General features: G+C 31.6%; 2 protein-coding genes across 2 annotated transcripts in view; both read right to left on the reverse strand.

The window, feature by feature from the left end:
• LOC144844440 (serine/threonine-protein kinase ULK4-like) overlaps window positions 1–17,826 on the reverse strand; it is a 104,859-nt gene extending 87,033 nt beyond the window's left edge. The window contains exons 1-4 of the mRNA XM_078701357.1: window positions 17,781–17,826; window positions 16,286–16,547; window positions 12,428–12,567; window positions 1,975–2,140 (exon numbers count right to left, since the gene is read on the reverse strand). Coding sequence (XP_078557483.1) covers window positions 1,975–2,140; window positions 12,428–12,567; window positions 16,286–16,523 — 544 coding nt within the window. The 5' untranslated portion in view covers window positions 16,524–16,547; window positions 17,781–17,826. The remainder of the gene's footprint in view (window positions 1–1,974; window positions 2,141–12,427; window positions 12,568–16,285; window positions 16,548–17,780) is intronic.
• Window positions 17,827–19,284: 1,458 nt separating this feature from the next.
• Window positions 19,285–21,300, reverse strand: LOC144843074 (uncharacterized). Its single transcript, XM_078699796.1, has 2 exons — window positions 21,066–21,300; window positions 19,285–20,870 (listed from the first exon to the last, which is right to left on the reverse strand). Exons 1-2 carry the CDS (start codon window positions 21,237–21,239, stop codon window positions 20,604–20,606), a joined length of 441 nt encoding a protein of 146 aa, XP_078555922.1. The 5' UTR covers window positions 21,240–21,300; the 3' UTR covers window positions 19,285–20,603.
• Window positions 21,301–22,075: the final 775 nt, after the last annotated feature.

Below are 22,075 nucleotides of genomic sequence, written 5' to 3' on the forward strand. Positions count from 1 at the left end.
AGCAATAATGTTAACGCTGCAATACCCTATTCTAAAAAAGCTAAACACATTGAAATATTGTTGTATAAACGGTTGTGTTTAGAATCTAAACATATGAAATGTTTAGAAATGTGTTTATGTGTTTTAAAATTAAACACAATGCTAAACATGTTTAGGTGTGATACGTGTATTTTATGTTTAACAGCTAAACACTGTTTTTACAGTGTAGATATAATAGGTTCAGTTATAGCATTTCATTTCTCCAATAAAATTAAAGTGGACAAAGGTTAAAACTCAGTGAAGGCTAAAATATATATTTTGGAAAATGTCAAACTGAAAAACACACAAACCTAGGAGCCAGTAAAACAAAATTAATTCATACTAATGATCCATGATACACAAATGAAAACCAGTTTCTCATTTTTGTATGGCTTACGGTCAGACTAGAGCCTTCAACCCAATTTGATAGATACCTGTACCTACATCAAGATTTCATTCAAGACAAAGATATATTGTAAACCTAAAAAATATTTTGTTGAATGCAATTTTAATGTCACATAATATTAATTCACTTTGACCAAAAATTGGATACCCAAAAAATTATTTACCTGAAAAAAACTTAAATTTAAAGCTGGTTAAATTTAACTGTTTGTTTTGTCTTTTTATAAGTAAAATCTTCTACATTATTAAACTACTTTGACAAACAAATGTGCCCAAATATGGTAGTGATATGACATCATCGTATCCATAGGCACATCACATTTTATTTGTCACATAAAGTTTGATAGTGTAGACCTATGTCGATTGAAGTTAAGTTAGATCTGTTACTAAATCAAGCCTTTTTTTTATCTTGTGACACTATCTTTTTGAAATTTTTTTTCTTTTATATAAAATGTTTTAGTTATATTGGTCAGATATTCAAGAATGAAATATCTGTTTTTTATTAGCTAAATTTCTATTTGTTTTTGTTATAATAACATAACCATATAAAAATCCCAATAATTTCTTTTTCCTAAACGCAACTAGTCCTGCTTTAACGTCACATCATAGCAAGAACACAAGATGAGGATATTCAGCATTCAAGGGATTCTCTTGAGGGACTACCAATTAATTAAGTTGCTGCTTTTCCATACCATATCAAAAACCATCACCTTACAAATAACACCTTTAATTCCATAAATAATTGAAAGAATATCATTTTGTCTTTTACTTAAAATGTGTAATATAATAAAAGACATTGTTACATGAAAATTCACTTCAACTTTGGATCAGGTGATAATGTGTTTTATTCACACTACAGGTGTTCAAACTTCAATTGCAGCCATTCAAATTGGAGAATGAGACACTGGAATGATAAGCTACAAATTTAAGATACTACATTATACATGCTTTACAAGGCATACATGACAATGAACATTTTCTCAACTATACAAATGAGTGTTTATTAGTGAAATGGTACTTCTACATCTACTTTTACGAGAGGCTAGGCCAAGGCCTAAATCATTCAAAGAGGAAGCGCTCCAATATTGGATGCGAAGGTGTTTATTATAGACAGCGTACACTACAGGTTGATCGAACATGATCAGTCAAGCCTTTTGCGCGCATGGTTGGACACTCACTATGCAACAAAAATGAATGTGCAAAACAAAATCAGTTACAGTACATGATTGTACATAACAAAATATGACATTTATTTAATATCATGTGACTAGGAATTGTCCAATCAAATGACAAGATTCTACTTTAGGTATGTTACAATACAAAATAAAGTATGTCAGATAGCATCACAAACATGTACCAAGTATACAAACTATTAGTACAGTAGAACCTCCTAACTTTGTATGATCAACCACTATTCAGAGGAGACCCATGTTAAGAGGACTTCTTGTTAGGTCTTGAAACTTTATGTTGGATATCTAACTCTTTTTCCCAACTCTAAAAAAAAACCAAAATATTTGTGTAACAATTACTTACAACACACTAAAAATACATTACCTAATGTTTTTCGATTTCTGATACTTTTTGTTCCTGCATCTAAATTGTCTAGATAATTTTCTGAGTCATCGCCGGTAAGCTCAAACAAATCGTCTAAATTTTCACCTTCGACTTTCGATAAACTAAAATCATCATATTTCAGCACTCCCGGACCATCAAGTAGAATCTATAAAATTTAAAGGGCAAAATTGTTTGAGAATATTAAATAGTTTCACAGTTTTATCTGAAATAAATGTACAAACTCAATTAATACAAAATCCACAATACGTTATATTATTGATTTATTTTAATGTCACACAACGTCCTAAATAAATTCATATTAATTTAAAATTTAATTTGATTTTTACTAAACAAGCATGAATCAATAAATTTTAATGGAAAAAAATAAAAGAAGAAAATATTGTCCTCTTTTTTATTAGAGAGCTTTCGATTTGCAATGGACATCGCCTGGACCTACAAGGTGGGTTTGCAATGGACATCGCCTGGACCTACAAGGTGGGTTTGCAATGGACATCGCCTGGACCTACAAGGTGGGTTTGCAATGGACATCGCCTGGACCTACAAGGTGGGTTTGCAATGGACATCGCCTGGACCTACAAGGTGGGTTCAAGCGAGGTAATATATACGAGATAATATCCATGCATGTACAGTACACAATGAATTAACATTACGTAGTTTGGTGGCCGCAAGTTGAAAAACTATTGACAAAAATGAAAATTGATCAAGCATGTATAATAACGTTTTTACTTATTAATACCAAACATAATTGTATAGCAAAAGTAAAATATTATATTTTATGCAATTTATGCAAGAAACAATACAAGTAATGAGACAAAATAATAATCGATGTGAACAGAGTACTCTAGTTCATGCGTAAAAACTAAAAATGGATACAATTTCAGAGTAAAAATTTGTTTAAATGTTAATTTTCAACCCACCTTTTTAGAAAAGAAAAATAAAAAACCATACATTCTGTTTAGATACAGACATTTACAGAATATTTATTATTCATTTCTATAATCTTTAATTGCGAGTGTCACCATCTCTGTGATGTGAGCCATATTTCAACCACATTCAATCTAACTAGTGGTTAAGAACATGACTTCCAATCTCATGGAAATTAGTTAAAATCCTCATGCATTTAACTTACTATGATTGGCGAATGATCTAACTTTGGATACTTGCCGAAATAAAACCAAATATCAGACAGTAATTCAAAGTTCCATAATCTTATGTATTAGGTCATTCAATTGGAGTGTTTACTATTATTAGGTGGTCACAATCTACATACTTACAGTACAGAAAAAGATTAAAAAGTCTGTTTAAACTCACCTTAAAGCCCATTTATACTAGGATAAATAAATAATACAGGTTTTTCTTACATAAAATAAAAGAAATTAGAAAAATGTTCATTCTAGAACTATTATAGGAACCATTAAATGCTGTCTTTGATAAAATAATATTTTTCTAAATCCAATCAAATGACAATTACATTGTATTGTTATTTATTATCTAACTCATGTGATGTCATTTGATTGGACTTGTGTAAATATTATTTTATCAAAGGCAGCATAAATGGCTATCTTAAAAAACTTTTTTTTTTATATATGTAGGAAAAATGCATCTTGTATAGTTATTGATTGATTGATGATTACTTACAATTACATTTTGGTGTGGGATCATTCTGGTACATCAATATAATTCTTTTTATCCAACTTCTATTTTTTAACCTTATAAGCAAGCTGTATGCTAGTGATTTTATTAGATTAAATTTCTTGAATTTTTATATTTTTTTGTAAATGGTTTTACTGATTACTAACTACTACTATATTTTAAAATGCAAAGGAAATAGATTTTTCAATTGCAATTATTGGACAAATATTAAAATAAACAAATCAATCTAAACCCATAGTTATGATGTGATGATACATTTATAACTTATGTATTTAAAGGACAATTTTACAGAGAACAACATTTTGACAAAGTATTAGATGTAAATATGCTTTCACTGTTGTTAACAAACAAAATATTTTTGGTGAATAAAGACGATCAGGTGTATAAGTAATCCGGCCTAATCCTTGTACTCAAATACAATGGTGAGTAAATTATAAAAGCTCATGAATTTAGGCTAGGAGGCTATACGGCGAGCACGCGCAGCAACATTGTAAATCTTGCAATTGTTCTGTTCTGCAATCAGGTACCTTATATTCATTTTTTTTTTTAATTTATCATTTAACACATGATTCAGCAACTACTGTACTGGATGAAAAAACAGTTATTTGATTTCATGTAAAAGATATTTTTTTACCTACCAAGACCGCATTTCTTTCATGTTCAATATTAAACTTTTTCTAGAATTGATAGTGTAGGTGAGTTTAGTGATGTAAATGTCCTTGATGGCATTGGTATTAAAACTGGGGGTCCAGCATAAACATCTGACTTGTGTGCACACTAAAAGAACCCAGTTCATCTTTCGGAAGAGTATGGGGTTATCCCTGTTCACTGGTCCGTTCAGATAGATGGGTGCCGTTTGGTGGCAGCACTCGACACAAAGGGACCCTAGGGGAGAAGAAAGTTACTGTATGTGTCGTCCAGACCTATGCACAATTCAGGCCAGTTAGGCTGCAAGTCCCAGGTTATTCTTTCACATGCATTTACATATGCCATGTGATGCTGGTATACGTTTGGAATCTTACAAGCTTGAGTGTGCTTAGTTGAGACGATGCTTATAAATAAGACCGGTATAATGCAATTGCTACATATGTTGTATACAGATTGAGAAGTTATGCAATAAATCACTATTGTGGCATGATTACAAGCCTTCTGTGTTATTTCATGTGTATATAAACATCAATTCAAAGAAGTGGCCAGTGAGGCCTCAGCTACAGATAGATAGCAAAACATTTACTTGCTTTGTCAGTTGTGTTGCTTATTTTTCTAGATAGATTTTATGCTTGCTGACAAATAAGAAAGTAAATTTCTATATTCTACAATTATTACTTTATCACTTTTTATCAAGAATGCAGAAAACAGAGGAAACATACAGCCACATCATGAAAAGATACCCACCGCATTCTAAAAATAACCAAACTTCTTTTAATAAACATCTCTATTGGGGCTTTGACAGGTACCCGTAGCCAAGCAAACTCCTAATTGTAAAGACAAGCCAAGAAAGTTCAGACCTGTTTTTTAAGAGGGACTATATCCTGCAAACTATTAAACAATTAAACTTTAATTTACTACCTAAATCAAACTTTCCTGTTTACTGAGAAGGTAAAAAGAACGCTAACAAATATGAACATCCATAGTAATAATACCATATTAATTCACACATTATTTATTCTTAACTATCTTGATAATAAATTTCCATCTAATAATGATAATTTTGTAGATGTATGTAGATTCAAGTGTCATTTTATTGGATATCACATGTTATTCAATAGAACACTTATGTCATCAACAGTGCAATTTTGTTACCCTGTATATGAACGTTGAATAGTATATGGCCATTGAATTTTGTTGTAATGTGCGTTCATTCTTGTTACAGTACACCATGAATGTGTGACACAAGGCTGTAGAATCAAGAATCAGAATCAACCTGTAGTGTGCACCATCTATAATTGCTCCACTCCAAGTCCAAAATTTGAGGCTGCTTACTTGAATGGTTTTACCTTTAAAAGTAGGTGTGTTATAATAACTTATAAAACAATGGGTGATGAGAAAGATTCTATTATATTTCATCTTGGTTTCGCCTCATAAAATTAATAAATAACATAACCATTCAAATTTTTATATTAAGTTGCTTTTTTGTTTAAGTTGTACATTTGTATAAATATTGATCTATGTACAGTACAATGCTTCTCATCTATTTAATGATTTCTGAATGCGCGCCATATAGAAACTCCAAGGTTTAAAACTACTGTAGCTGGTATTGTCACTCAGTCGATTCCTAGGATGTCATTAAATGCAAGAAATTTTTAAAATACAGTAAGTAAAATAAACATCATTTTTTTTCTATGGAAGTGAACAACCTATTAAAACTGTACAATGACCTATTCAAATTCTGATTAAATTTTATCTTCATTTTTCATGTTTTTGGGGACAATATACCTTTAATTAGGAAAATAGACCTAAACAGATTAATAATGACTTATAGTAACTACATTTTATTATTATTTATTTTTTTTATTTTAAGATCAAGGGAAGTGAGTTTAATTTATTTGAAATTGTAAAAGAACTACAAGTACAACTAATTGTTAAAGCTATACAAACAAAACACTACAGTATGTTTAAAATAATTAATTTTGTTATAACCAAACGTTAATTGTGAGCTTTTTTTACATCGCAAAATGAAATGTTGTATTATAAAGTAATACTTGGTTTGTTTGAATTTTTGGCCATAAAAAGGTCTGTAACACCTGCTCTGGTCCGACTCTGGTAAATAAAATTGAATTGTTTCATTTTCACAATGCACCAAGCGCCTATGCGCACACCAATTGCCGCATAGCCATTTGTAGTGTCATAAAAACACTTCAATTTATTTGCAGGAGCCGGACAGGTATGAAAGACACTTTAAAATTCAGAACACCGCCATTGACCCAATTAGTTAGAATTTGTCTAGTTTCTTCTACCATGATAAATGGAGACAATGTATTGTATAAGAATGTGAAAAATAGAATACATTTTGCTAGTCAGTCTGATCCCGGTGTTTGGATCAAAGAAACCTTCATATAATACATGATTAACAAACATAAATTTCAGCAAGTAAAAAAAATACATTATGGGAAAGACCTGCATAGGCTAAAGACTTTTGGTATAGTGTATTGGACTGCAGAGTATATTTACTGTAGGAAAAACAGCAAGGTAGGATTTATTCAGTTTTAAAATGACCAAAGGTCAGTAAAATATATGTATACCACTAGCAATAAATGCCTATCATACTGGGCTGTGAATGTAGATCTTATTTAGTTTAATATCGAACCTACTGTGATAAATACAGCCCTGTCTATGCAAACTACAGCAAGGTTTCTTACGTTTGACCTATAATAGTACCTGCCTGTTCATAACAACAAAACAGAATTTTATTCAGCACTACTGTACTATGTTTTTGAAAAATAGAGTACAGTAAAATTATCTATTTTATTGTGTAAAATATATCAGTACTTTCTATAATTGACAATACTAATTGAAGGAATAATATTTTCCCCTAAGAAAATAACATTTTTTGTAGAATAGGCCATTTTAAGAATTTGACCATACTGTATAAAGCCTAATAATTTACCTATTAAAACTGTAATCTAATGAAAAACCTCCACTTTCTGGAAGACAACATGGTTTCCGGTTAATAATAGCTGGTTATTTTGTCTTTTATTTAATCATTTATTTTAAATTTTCAAAAACACACTATTTTTAAAAAACTCAGATGACATGACTTAATAAAAAAAAGGGGATGCGGATTAGAAGAGATAAAATGTTGACCAATGTGAACATCACAAATAGGTCATGGGTAAAAATAGTAGAGAGGACAGATTATATAATAACAAAACGAATACCTTCCCATTACCAATAGCAAATAATATGCAATATTAATAAATAAATGTACATCATCGATCATGTGACAAGTGGTTGATAGCTCTCTACAGCCATTGAACTTTTATGACAGACCTTCCTGTGCCAAATCTGTCACTAAAGAATTCCTTATGGTCAAGTAGCCTACACGTTTCCAAACCATTTTCTTAATCAATTGGTAAATGGAAACCATTGAAAAAGTACAACTATAATGAAACAAAAACCCACAAGGTATTTAGCAGTAAAGTAAGCATGTAACTGACATTTGATAAGGTCTGTTGTGAGTAAACTCTCATAAATTACTATACTATTAAGGTATTTCCATTTAACTTCATATAGGCCCTGTTTCTGCTGCCAACTAAATACCGTATATTATACGGTATTTTTTGAATACCGTATATATACGGTATATTTTTGGCAGCAGAAACTGCGCTCATAAAAAATATACCGTATTTTGTATACCGTATTTTCCCCACAAATTTTGTGGATAAAATACGGTATTTACAAATTTATACCGTATTTTTTGTACCCGTTTCTGCTGCCAATAAAAAATACCGTATTTTTTTTTTACATGACAAAAGGTCACCATTCGTGTTTTTATTGTCTGTCGCTGTTAGCTGCTTTACACACATGTATAGATATATTCGGCGAAAATGTGGAGCGAATACGTCACAGTTTTACTAAATAAATGTGTGTGGGGAAGCTAAAATGTCTGACCAACTAAAAGGTAATAAAAGGGACAACCACATTTATAAAGACATTTCTAAAAAAATAAAGCAGGAGTATGGAATAAACTTGTCTCCAAAGCAAGTAAACTCAAAGCTGAAGAGCCTGCGAAAGCAGTACGACATTGCAAAATACAATAACTCGGGGAGGGAACGAATTAATTGTCCCCATTACGATGTTTTCTGTGCTCTCACAACATCTCTATCACTAGGGCTAGGCTGTTGAAAGTGAGACGTAAAACTTCCTTTATTGCGACTTTTAATTATCGATCAAATAAATGAATGGCAATTTGGGTAAAAAAGATGAAATTTAACACGACCACCCAAGAAGTATTGTTAGCAGAAACGGGGTACTAAAAAATACGGTATAAAAAATACCGTATTTTATACCGTATTTTTATACCGTATTTTGAGCAGTTGCAGCAGAAACAGGCCCATAGAAAACAATAGAATAGTCATAAATCAATTAGTTAAAAAGGTATTTATCATCCTCAAGCTGAACTGAAAACTGAGGAAATTTGGATTAGGTCCTCTACGGCCCCATGGTGGCCATGGGTGCAGCAGCTATCCAGCTCAGCAAACTGGGAACAATCTTAAAAAGTGTATCCGGTCAAGTTCTTTAACTTGTACAGTACTATATGTTCCATCCGAAGGACAAGGTAATAAGAATAAAGCATCTTGCTTTTGAATTACCATTTTCTACTATTATTAGTGCGTAGGCCTACAGTAGTACAATTTTTTTTTTACCAGTTTAATGTCTTAATTCTTTAATCAAATGTTGAATAGAAAATACAAAATATTTGTTTATTTTATTATACTGTATTCATTGAAAACAGAAAAAAAGCACTTTCTTAAATTTGAGACGGTACAATAATTAAAACACACATATGAATAATTTAAAAGTTACACTAAATATAGCAACAGGAAATTAAGTATGACCACAAAAAATGGTTGAAGTGAGAGGAAAGATAAGGTGTCTCTCTGGGAAGTTACAAGCTATGTTTTACACGCTTATTTCTCTATCGGAGTTTTAAGACAGACAACTTTGCGGTTTAGCTTACCCTACGTTTAAACGCAAAATACAGCGATAGAAAATAGTGATGCATAGTAGACTATACTCTAATTACTATTATTAGCATTATGCATTATGATGTTGGTATTGTTTTATGTTTCAAACCTGTTAGTGGCAGTGATTATCGCTGTTGGTTTTGATTGAATTAAAAAAAATAAATTTTAAAAAATTTTAAAAAAAAATTATCTATTTTTTTCTGAATTTACAGAATTTTAAAAACAAATGCGGATGAAGCGAATTTGTAAGCTCAAATCTCATCCATGAACACTGTGGCTAGAGATCTACCTTTTTTGTGTTAAATTTCAACATAATCAATTCATTTTAACAATACATTGAGCGAACTCACATTATCCTGAAAAAAAAAAAAAAAAAAAAAAAGATCAAGATTTTTATTCTTTGTATGAACTTTGTATGTTCATATAGAACATCATGAAAGACACTCACAATAACTTCTGAATGTGCACCAATTACAGTAAGCTAATGTCAACATAATTTTCCAAATGAGGCCTATTTTATTTATAAATGTATTCAGTTAAATTGATTCTTTTTTTTGTAGCAACAATGTTTGTTAAAGTGAAATTCATAATTCAATAAATTTGATTGATTTTTTCATGTAGTTTAAAAATATTAAAATATGTAACCCACATAAATTTGAAAATTAATCATCTAATAGCAATATATGTTTAATTTGTCATTTATCATTCTTTATTTTTATATAGTGACTATTTTGAATATTGTTGATTTGATTGAAGTAAAGTTGAATTAGTTACAAAAATTATTCTCAATAGAGAAAACTGTTATATTTTAAGTTTATCTGTGAGATCAGACATGCAGTAGCTTTCCATCCAATATAATTTAATAATCAATTTATAGTTTTTCTATATTCTTCTAATGCAAATATTAAGAAAGTAAATTACACTTAAATTGAAATGAAATTAAAAACATCTCAAAATAATTCATTATAGATTTGTGGTTTAAATTAAATACCAATTGCATTATAATTTGAATTGGATTTTAATCACTAAATGTTTAAATAGGATTACTCCTTTATATTATATTGTAAAGTGATTTTTCACTGCTAAAATATAATAATATGATTCTTATTTCATTGTTTAAATCCTACAGTAACAACAGTAAAAATCTATTTAGCAATACCTAGTAAAGTAAATTTATTTTCTGCTGCATGCTGCAAAATATGTGGGAATAAACTATGTCTCACAGCCTAATGGGCTGAATTACGCACATATGTGGACGATGTACCCCACAATATTCATGTCGCACAGCTGCCATTAAACGGGGAGGGGGGTGGGGGACTGAGATGGATACATTGGGCTAACTGTTAAACCCAACTGTGATAAATGTGAAAAAAAACAAAAATGTGAAAACTCATCACCGACAAATGTAATATAAAGAGTGAAAACGATCATAGCCCACAAATGTGATAACGCCCACAAATGTAAAAACCAAAAAGAACACAGCCCACAAATGTAAAAAAAATAATTCAAGTTAAATTTTTGATAAATTAAGCTTGATGTTTTTGGGGTTGAACTGGCCAAGTTGCTTCATTAACTTTGACTTGGAACTATACATACACAACACACTACAAGTAATATATTATTACTTACTTATTTCTTATAAAAATTAGTGACTTATGCCAATTCTATTTTTGGTATTATAAATTAACTAGGTTAGGGCTTATTTAGGTCAGAATTGTTTTCCTTCAAATTTATTTTCTTGTTTCTGAAGGCTAAATTGTACAAACAACAACAAATATTGTCATTTTATTTGAAAATGTATTTTAAAATAGTCATTAAAAAACACTTTTCCTGGAATAGTTGAGATGCAGGGACAATGCTGACATGCAAAGGTGTCCTCCTACACATATCATAAGCAGGTAATACACCTTTAATAAGCAAGATACAAGGTCTGTATACAAACAATTACTCATCTCTAACATCAATTTACATTGTGTACATTTCCATTTTTTAGCTTTGCATTTTATATAGCTTTAATGTTTATACAACTACAGTATTTATTATTCACACTGAAATTATATATTATATTAAATTATATATTATCCATAGTAAGTTTTTTTAAATACAGTAGATTGATATAAATTTATAAACTCTGAAAATGATTACAGAGTAGTAAAACTTGTTACCAAGTAAATATGACGCACACGATTGTTATCTATAGATCTTATTTTGGTCAGATGGATTTGCTGGTTTAAGGTAGAACTGGTTTATACTAAGGAACTCCCTCTCATGGGATCTAATTTGTATATACTGTATGATGGCATGGTATTTGTGTTTCTTCATTAAAAACAAAAATAAAATATAAACAAAATTCCTAAAAATGGTTTTACCAGTAACTTTAGTCACCATTATGGCATGAAGGCATACCGCTTTTCTGTCATGATTCATGAGTGGAGTCAATTTTGAAACACTTTTTAAAAATTTAACCTGTGTTTATAAATATAAAACAGTCAGTACAAGTAGTTAGTATGTTACTGTATTATATTAAAATTCAAAACAATTAAAAACCAAACATGGAAAAAACTGGTCTTATACTGTACACTACAATCAAGTTGTTTCACTATACATCAACAGCTACCAATCCCAGGGACCTGGGTTCAATTCCTGTCAGATGCCATGATTTTTTTCTAGTGACAGAACAACTCCACTCCCAAAGACTTGTTATAATACAGTACTTTGTCTTTGTGTAGAGAATCTTTTGATCTTTGTTTGTTTTTTATGTTATTGTTATGCAAACAATTTCTATTGTCCAATTAAATTATTGATCTATAGTTTCTCCTGTGTTTTATCATTTTTAGGATAATTTTAATTTTTGCACTTTCTTTATCAGTGGGAGTTAAATAACCAAACAAAATGCATAGTCTTTTAAAATAGAGGTATGCATTTAAAGAAATTACTGTATGAAAAATACTGTGTGACCATTGTGCTAAATCTGTATGTACAATTCTCTTTAATGTTACACTACAGCAGTTTTATTTTGTTATTGTGTAACTACTGTATTTTAATATTTTGTAAATGAATGATTATCAATTGTCATATAATTATAACTGTACCTTAGATGGTTGCAGATCACAAAACAAAATACCAAGTGAGTGAAGGTAGTGAAGACCTCGTACTAGGTCCAATCCAAATGACAATATACAACTCTCTGGTAGCTGGCCATCTTGTGCTAATATACTCTCTAACGTACCGCCTGTAAAAAAGAAAAACATAAGCGAATGAAGTTAGGTCGAAAATGACAAGTGTGCACCCTGTATAAATAAAATTATCACAGCAGAGATAAGTAAAGTAGTAGGAATAACTAAATATTTGTCTGTTTTTTTATGTTTCTTCAAAAAACAGTATCAATTATCAAAAATGTTCGATCAAGCCCAGCGGCCACTTTGTACAGAACTTCTCTATAAGATCCACCTTCACTGCCACCTAGTACGCTCTCTAGCCTTCAGCTTAATATTATCTCTATGATTTATCCATAGAATAATATTAATAGTGGCTTGTTTCGATTTTTTTGCTTGCACCCTGAAAGAACATTTGGACCTGTTTCTAATGCGAAAAAATAACCGGTTATTAACTGCGTGAATAAATTAACCCCAATTTCTTGGCAGCAGAAACAGGAAATCAGTTAAATGGCAGCCTGAAATTAATGGTTAAAAACACCCAATCGATTCGGTGTTAGAACGTCATCTAACCAGTTATTGCTGTGCAACTTTTAGCTGCAACGCAAAATACCGGTAATTTGATCGACAGGAACTGACCTTGTGTCAACTACTGTATAATGTAGTAACGATGCAGTCAATATATAAATTATATTTTAAATCTATTTTGAAATAAACGGTTTATTTGGTGCTATGTAGCAGAAAGAGACCCTATAAGATACCATCCACAAATTCCAATCTAATTAAGGCAATAAAATGTCTTGGTTTTATAGTCTCTTATGAATTAAAATTCCTGGTCAAACATGTCTGTATGGGAAAAACCCACATCCTGTTGTTTGTAATGGGGAAATTTCAATTCAAAGATTAAACAGGTGGAATTAGTATCTTTTGAAAATACAGTAAATCTTAAAATCTAATCATTTCTTAAGACCATTATTATTATATTGTAGAATTATTGTTTTGGTTAATATTATTATTAGTCATCCAAGTTAACACCACTATGTTCCATCAAGGTCACACATTCTCTGAACAAAAATTATACAGTCTGCAGGAGTGGATTCAACAGGATTACATTACTTACTATACACCCTTTTGACAAATTAAGAACATTTTTGTATCATTGTATCATTTTTCTTATCTTTAAATATTATTTATTTCAAGTCCAGTGCGAACAAGGCTTTAATATTTCCCCGACCTTAATACATACTCATACTAATTGATTGTACACAAATTTCAGACTAATAAAAGCTTGATTACTTTGAACTAGTTTTAGTGATGATAGAAAATTGTAATTCCTGATTTTAAACAAGATTCATACAATTACACATTTTCTCATAATTACCTTAATTAACAATTAACATACCTTGTTTTAGTACACTTCAAGTGAGAAAAGGAATCCATGTTCCTCCTAATTATATTAATTACAGTACGTTCATAAAAATGCATTCACTCCTAATTATATCACCACAGCACTATACAGTATATTATAAAAGAGATATCCAATTGAAAAAGATGAGCTTTAAATAAAAACAACATGGAACAAAGTTAGCCTTCTGGTGGTACAGTAGCTTGGGTTTCAACTTTATAAACTGATATCCTGTACATACCTATACATAGTCACATTTTTTTGTTGACAGGGGACGGTCAGACAGGCAACGGTCAGACAAAAGAAAATGGAATTTGATACAAAATATGAATCTATGAATGCTTATAACTTTAGGCCCAGTATACTACGTTCATTACTGTGTATTTGGTCGATTTAATGTTTGATCCAATGTTTGATCCAATAGACAGAACAACATTTATTTCAACATTAAAAAATGGTACTTGTATGAATAGAATACACATGGTAGGTGTAAGTTAAATTTCATTTTTAGTTGTGGTAAACTTATTAATTAAAACATTTTAATTAACTATAGTATGTGTAGGCTGTGAATTTACTTGGATTCTTCTAGATTCATAAAAAAAAAAACATCTTCGTAAGGTTTTGATTAGGTGTTTTTAGTTCATCCTTTTGAACTTTGCTATTAAGAAACTTCTCAAACACAACCACCAAGCCAGCGTGCACAGGGTCTGCGGACAATGTCTAGGAGGAGGATGACCGCTGTCGCTTGTGTCTCAAAATAATCATCACACTCTGTTAATTACCATCCCCTTTGTTTGCCATCCCGATGCGAAAGCTTTCTATTAATTATTAACTGGGCAACAACAGTATACATTTGTTTAGGTGATTATCATCTATATTACTGAATCTTCAATGATGTTGTAACGCTCCAAAGAATTATAATAGATTTATATCAAACTTGAAGGGTCAAACTATCATTAAGTATGCTACTTGTAAAGGAAGGACATCAGCATCATTAAAATGACATCAGGGATGTTGTAACCAGTGCATTTTGCTTGTTGTAACTATATTATCTCTTGTAAAAATTAGTGGTGGTCACCAGACTGTAAATCATGTTCGGAAATGTTTGATTGCTGGACTGGCCTCATACACGGCTGACCAGCATGGTGGAAAACCCTGATGAGATTAATTATTTGTAAAAAAATAACATTAACAATAAAGTAATTAGCTGTTTTTACGTCAGGTAATTAAGTAGCAACAACTCTGACGTAAAGAAGACAATCATGACGGTGGATGTCTATAATGGAGTTGGGTATGAAATTCTAACAAACTGTTTTGGTGTGCTAATTTCTCTATGCTTACTGTACACACTATGTATTGGTGTGCTAATTTCTCTATCCTTACTGTACACACTATGTATTGGTGTGCTAATTTCTCTATGCTTACTGTACACACTATGTATTGGTGTGCTAATTTCTCTATGCTTACTGTACACACTATGTATTGGTGTGCTAATTTCTCTATGCTTACTGTACACACTATGTATTGGTGTGCTAATTTCTCTATGCTTACTGTACATACTATGTATTTTCAACATTTATTTGGTAATTCCTAGCATAATTTGAAACGCAAGTTAAATTTTCCAAAAGGTATTAAATATTGAACTACAGTAATAATATGAAATGGCAGATTATTGTTGATTTTGAGAGTTAGTACAGAAAACAACAGAAAATTGGTATGGCTTACGCGAAGTGTGTGGAAAAAAACTACATTAATTAATGTTGCTATGTTACATTTTTTCTACTGCATACAAAAACATACAGCTTTACATAGTGACATCATCACGGTTAAAAAATTGCAAGATGTGGGGACACGAACCAAGCTTCATGACCATAGGGTCACATGTGCAGCCCACAGTTCTAATGTACAAATTACTGTTGTGTTTCAAGTCGCGTGGGGTTAAGGCATATGTGGCCAAAACGACGGCCATAAAAAATCGGCATATTTTCAATGCTCTGCTACTGTATAGTCCTGGTGGTATACTGTACCGAACATACAGTAAAGTAACTGGAGGCAGTGTACACATCTGGCTTCTATGCACTTAAGAATACAAACAGCATTTTTCGGAAGAGTATGGGATTAAGCTCAGCTTTACTGGAGTTTGGCTCAGACAAATAAGAGTTGTTTGGTGGCAGATAGGAAAGTGCTACCCTATTACGTCATTTTGTTATGCGCATGTTCTAGACGACTGGCAAATTTAAGCACTTGTTCAGTGGTATTTTGGTGTTCCTCTCAGACTCTGACATGAGTACGAGTGGACTTATGATGTCATGACACTGCACTGTTTACTCTAGAGCGGCAACAAATATTCTACCATAAAAAAAATGATGAACAATCTTATTTAAACTAACCTGTGCATAACTCTACTACAAGCCATAGATGGTTTGTGGTTTCGTACCATTCCAAAAACTGTACAACATTGATGTGCGTTAGCTCATGTGTTAATCGTACATGGTTTGTCGTCTGTGCTCGGTTACTTTTGTCAATGCAGTGGATAGCCACAAACGCAATTGAACCTTTTCTTCTTCCTTTGTAACTTATACAGAAATCTGATCGTGATATTTCTTCATAAAGAATAAAATTTTCCATCTTGATTCAAAGGTTTACAATCATCTGAGAAAAAAAAAAAAACAAAATCAATAAGGTTATGAATGCGTTCATACTAATCTACTATACGCCCGCCTGGTAGGTTTTTACATGATAAAAAATGATATCATTGTTACTAACAGAGTAACACACTCTAGTGGTAAATTTAACTCATAATACATTTTTCTTTCCAGAAAAAAGTTAAAATCAGTTAAAAAAAACTATTAAACTAAATTCATTCTCAAATGCGTCAATCATCAGCTTCTTCGTAACAAAACAACACTTAGGCATATCACAGAGGGCAGTTTTCAGTTTCGGAATAAAACAAATTAGTATTTCAACAGTTTTTTACATTAAATATGTATAAAACGTACATATCACTATAACATTAAATATGTTAGCAAGTACTGTACTTAATAACAATTTTTATCATAAAACCCTGCCGTTTTATAACAGAATTTTGTAAATAAACCACTTTTAGGCTTAGATTTTCCAAACAAGCTAATATTATGCTAAAAAGGGGAGGCTAGTTAGGCCTAGCTAGCTTAGTTAGACCTTTAATAGATAGTATGAAGAAGCTAGATAGAGGTCTAGGCTAGCCTAGTGTAGTTAGGCATATCATATACTGTAGGGCCTAGGCTAGACCTTTGTTTAGGTACTGTATGTTAGACCTTAGTCTACGCCTAAGCTAGCTACACACTAGGCCTACTACGAATACGAATAAAACTTTATTGCAATTCAAGAGATTAAAGTTTAACAATAAATATATCGGTCCAACAACATTTACAGACATTTTACAGATCCATATAAAAATATATACATATTTATATTAAGATTGGCATAAACAATATTCAATTGTCACTTTAAACATTCAAATTCAGCTAGCTAGCCTACTAATACTAGGCCTAGCCTAGGCTATATATAGCCTATAGGCCTAGCATAACTAACCTAGGCCTACACTAACTAAAACTAGGCCTATCCACCTAGGATATCATCTGACCTAGGCCTATTTATTAGGCCTAGCCTAGCCTCTCTTAGCTAGCTAGGCCAGCAGCCAGGGCCTTCTCTAGTCTCCTAACTAGGCTAGCCTAGCCTAGGCCTAGGCCTAGGTTAGCCTAGGCCTAGAGATTATATTTTTAGTATTAATAGTTCAGCTCAACGGTTGATATAGCTATAATAACAACATTAATTATTCTAAATCATCGTATACTTGTCTACATGCAAATATAGTGTATTTACGATGGTTATAATAAAACAAACCTTCACAAAAGCAGTCGACATTTTTTGTATTTTGGTGCCTCAAAATTCTTTTGTTTGAGGGCGCTATAAGATAAGCAATTTTCAGAGACAGACAATTTTACTGAAAATGATACTAGTTTATAGTAGGCCATGGAGGTATAAAAATACCCTCCATGAGTATGCTTACTATCTACGATCTTTTAAATAAAAAAATTGATAATAGCATTTTTAGAAACCATTCATGATGACTGACGTATGACGATGCGATGGTAAACGGCGGCAGAGAAGTGGCGTTCGGGTAGTGACGATGATTAGGCTATAGTTCAATTCGTTGTTAACTTAATTATGAGACTTCGAGGTCTATTAATTTAATTTGTATTAATTTTTTAGAATGTCACCGTTTTAAATGTGCTAAGCTTAAACATAATTTGCAGAGTATAGCCTATTATGATGATAAAGAGCCAACAGTAGTTTTTAGTTTATTAGTATTTCTCGAACGGTATTTAAAACAAAGTGATGATCAAATCGAAACACAAGTCAGTGGACAGGTCCGGCTTTCAACTTTTTTATTACAGAAAACTGTTTGTGATATTCAACAAAAGTTTCATCATCAAACATAGATTAAATCGTAGTAAAGTATTATAAAAGATCAAAAATATTAATTTGCTTTTAAAATTAGAATAATAAAGCGATACTTTTACACCCACAATGATTTTATATTCATATTTATTGCCACATATATACAAAATAATTTCACAAAGTGAAAAAAATAGAAAATGTTGACATTGAAAAGGCCAGGCGAAGTGCGACATTCAACGAACCCCGAACTTTTGCTCGTATCATGCTTTAACCACTCTGCCACAATGAGGGTTTCATGATGACGGTACGATCGGAAGCAACCTTGAATTTTGTATTTATCATAATAAATAATAAAAAAAAGCGAATTACCTTGGCCTCATTATGTTATAAGTACATTAGTTTATTCGCATCTTGCATTTGTATTGGTTGTTGGCGTAAACCTGTGCGCCGCCTACAGACAATGATGACGACAAGGTTCATTTACGTTCTTATTTAAAATCTGTTTCTCGCATTACAATTGCTCTCGCTATTATTACGTATTAATCAGAGAATAAATGATTAATGGTTATAGATAGTACAGAGTTAGCTGACTCATTGAGTTACAGCCATGTATTTTCCCCAGCATTTTTCATTTTTATGTTGTGTATTGTATGTTTTACAAATTGATTTGTATGAAATGTGGGCAGTCGACATCTTTCTTCTAACTTTTTTAGTTAACAAAATTATTTTTTTATGTATCTAGTTCTCAATTTACATAAAAATATAGCTTTGTTAGCTTTCACCATTTCAGGCTTAGTTATACCAGTTAAGTTGGCTTCACAAACCAACTTTACCGTTTAGTACCATCACAAATTCACATTTAATAAGGTTAGTCATGTTCATGTATGTCTGTCAGCGGGATGTTTGTACTAAAATAGACGCATTCTGTTCAAAGAAACGTTCTGACACAAATACAATTTCATTCAAATATTCATTTTATTAATAAATAACAATTTATATATTATACTGTACATCACTTTAAATAAATAATTTACCATAAATACATAACTAAACACACTTAATTCCACTTTCAACATAACATTTCCACTTTTTCAGTGTGTGTGGATATCGAACCTTTTTTCGAATGACAAGGTATCTTTTGAAAAAAAGCTTAATTAATTTAAATTAAATTCACAGAAGGGAGAATTTGCGATTTTCAAACAGTTTTGCATTATTTCATAATCCTAATTAGCGAGATGATAGACAAAAAATTTCTTATAATATTGATATTCCTCCGACCGATAACAACCTGTTTGCGTTGAGTTCTCTTATATTTTACGTATTATTTTTAAGCTGGCGTAAATCGTTGTATAATTCTACAAAACATTTTAAAATAGATCGTAAAGCATTAAATCATCGGTATACTATATAACGAAATATCGATATTATGAACAAACGGCGCAAAATTGTGTTTATTAGATTAGACATTGTGAATGAGATTTTCTGTTTACAGGCCCTAATACTATTATTTTATGATTAATTAGTTATTTATAGAGTTAATACCAAGATCATTCTTACAACAAACTTAGTTTACAATATAGGTCTACACAAATAATATCACAAGTTGAGATAAATCTGTGCATCTGCAAAATTGGACAATGCCAATCGTTTGTATTATAAAAATAATATTTAAATCCTAACGTGACTCATTAAAATACTTTTACGCACAATACGCCTAAGCGTACTATTAAAAGATGTATTTAACTGGCACGCGTAATAGTACTCACATTGTCATTGAGTCACTTACGAATGTATGTAGATTATATTCATTTGACCAAACAAGATTTACATAAACATGCGTTGACAAAACTGTATGCCAGGAGTTTTTTAATGATATACAGCATATCCCAGCATTGCATAATGCAATTATGTTTGGATTTCGTGTAGAACACAATGTCACTAATACCGTCTCGATATCATTGGTTCCACGTGAAACCGACGCTGAACAAAACGGAAGCCTGGAAAAACAGCAAAATCATATTATGTAATGTCTGTTGAAATTAAAATCACTTGGCAACGTTAAAGCGTGGGGTTTCATCAGCTGCAGCAATTGAAGGACGGTAGTGGACTTCCCATAATAGCCATCAAACTTGAGAGTACACTTAACAGCTTGTGGTTCTTAGATAGTGAATAAACCCTCGTACTCAAGCTAAGAGGTTCGGTGACTGGAAGGAAAACTTTTTCGTCGATAGACCCTACGATCTGTAAGGATACCGCCTCTTCCATCTATCTCCTGCTGCACACTGCTATCCTTTTTCCTGATTTGCCTTGCGTTGCTCTGCATCTAAGTCCTTTCCTGCATACCAACGGACAAGTTGTGAAAGATCTCGTTAAGTCGTGTAAATCCAAATATTTGTGTACATCAAAAATAGAACATGTTTCTCCTAACTTTCGCGTTTTTTGCGAATCTTTGCAAATTTTTCGACCAAAGCTGAAGGCACAGCATTGACCTCGATTACATTGGTTATGAGATGAACACGATTGGCTACCACTCTGAAAAAATAAATAAAATGAACATTTAATATTTGAATCATCAATGTTTAGAATGTTATTCGGTAACTATCAAATTGTAACACATGTTATTTTAGGTTATTTGTATTGTATGTAAAAGTTAAGTTAGCAAAATAAATTCATGTCAATCAAGAAATACAGGTTTAGAATTGAAGTATAATAAAAATAAATACTTACAACTTTCATTGCTCTTTTACCCCTCTGGAATGTATGCTGTGATGTTGTGATTTCACCCAAAAGTTGTATGTCCACATCTCCGCTACCATTTATTTCAACTGGAATGCTGCTAACAATTTGTAACACAAAAGTCAATACCGAAACTAAGACAGCAGTTGTAATAACCGATGCCATTATTATTATATTTTTGAATGTACAACAAAATGTAACTGTTCGATATGAACTACTACTATTCCGTTCAACTCTGCTTTAAATCTAATCTGCGAAGCTAGCGTGTTTTATAGCTATCGTGCGGCGGAAGAAAAGTAAAGCGATCCACTGATTGGATAATTCCGCGATAGGATGTGAAAGGGTCTAGTTCCTGTTTATGTGTTATATAGTGCATCAAAATAACTCTCATAATTAGCAGTTCTGTGCTTTTGATTTTAACTGAATTGACCTAACTTTATTAATTCGAAAGTTGTGTTTTACAGAAGCAGTACACCCGTGTGAATAGTATCATTTGGGGATTGTGTGACAAATAACTCTTAAAAACCGCTGAAAAGTGAATTAGATTTCAAGAGCATTGTCTGGCCTGCATTAATAAGTTATTAATAAACCATGGTAATTATAGCTTATATGTGATATAAATAGAGTTTAATTGTTTGTGCCAAAATTGTTTAATATATTAATTAAAAAAATTATCAAAGTAATGGTGGCCTAACAGTGACAATCTCCAATTTAAATGCGACCCACGTTGGCCTAGGCTTTCGCTATAATTTTGAGCCATTTTAGATAGATATGAAAACATAGATAATATTTTTCAAATATTCTGATAATATTTTGACACTTGTTTGGTAAATCTCGCCTTTTCCCACCATAAGATACTATATCCCATTCCTTAATTTACAGGAAATACCAACTTGTTATCTTTATATAGATACTCAAATTATGATCAAGAAGAGCAATGGTTTCAGGGTAAGCGAGAAGGGCGAACAATGTTTGAGAGTAGAGTGCGACTTCCCTCAGCT

The sequence above is a fragment of the Antedon bifida genome, chromosome 1 (genome assembly GCF_963402885.1).
Source record: "Antedon bifida chromosome 1, ecAntBifi1.1, whole genome shotgun sequence".
Lineage (NCBI taxonomy): Eukaryota > Metazoa > Echinodermata > Crinoidea > Comatulida > Antedonidae > Antedon > Antedon bifida.

Bases quoted from the DNA above. Each gene is read 5' to 3' on its own strand.
- LOC144843074 (XM_078699796.1), bottom strand. From the start codon at position 21,239: ATGGCATCGGTTATTACAACTGCTGTCTTAGTTTCGGTATTGACTTTT. The intron at 20,871-21,065 runs GTAAGTATTTAT...TTATTTTTTCAG, and splicing joins GTAAAAGAGCAATGAAAGTT to AGTGGTAGCCAATCGTGTTC.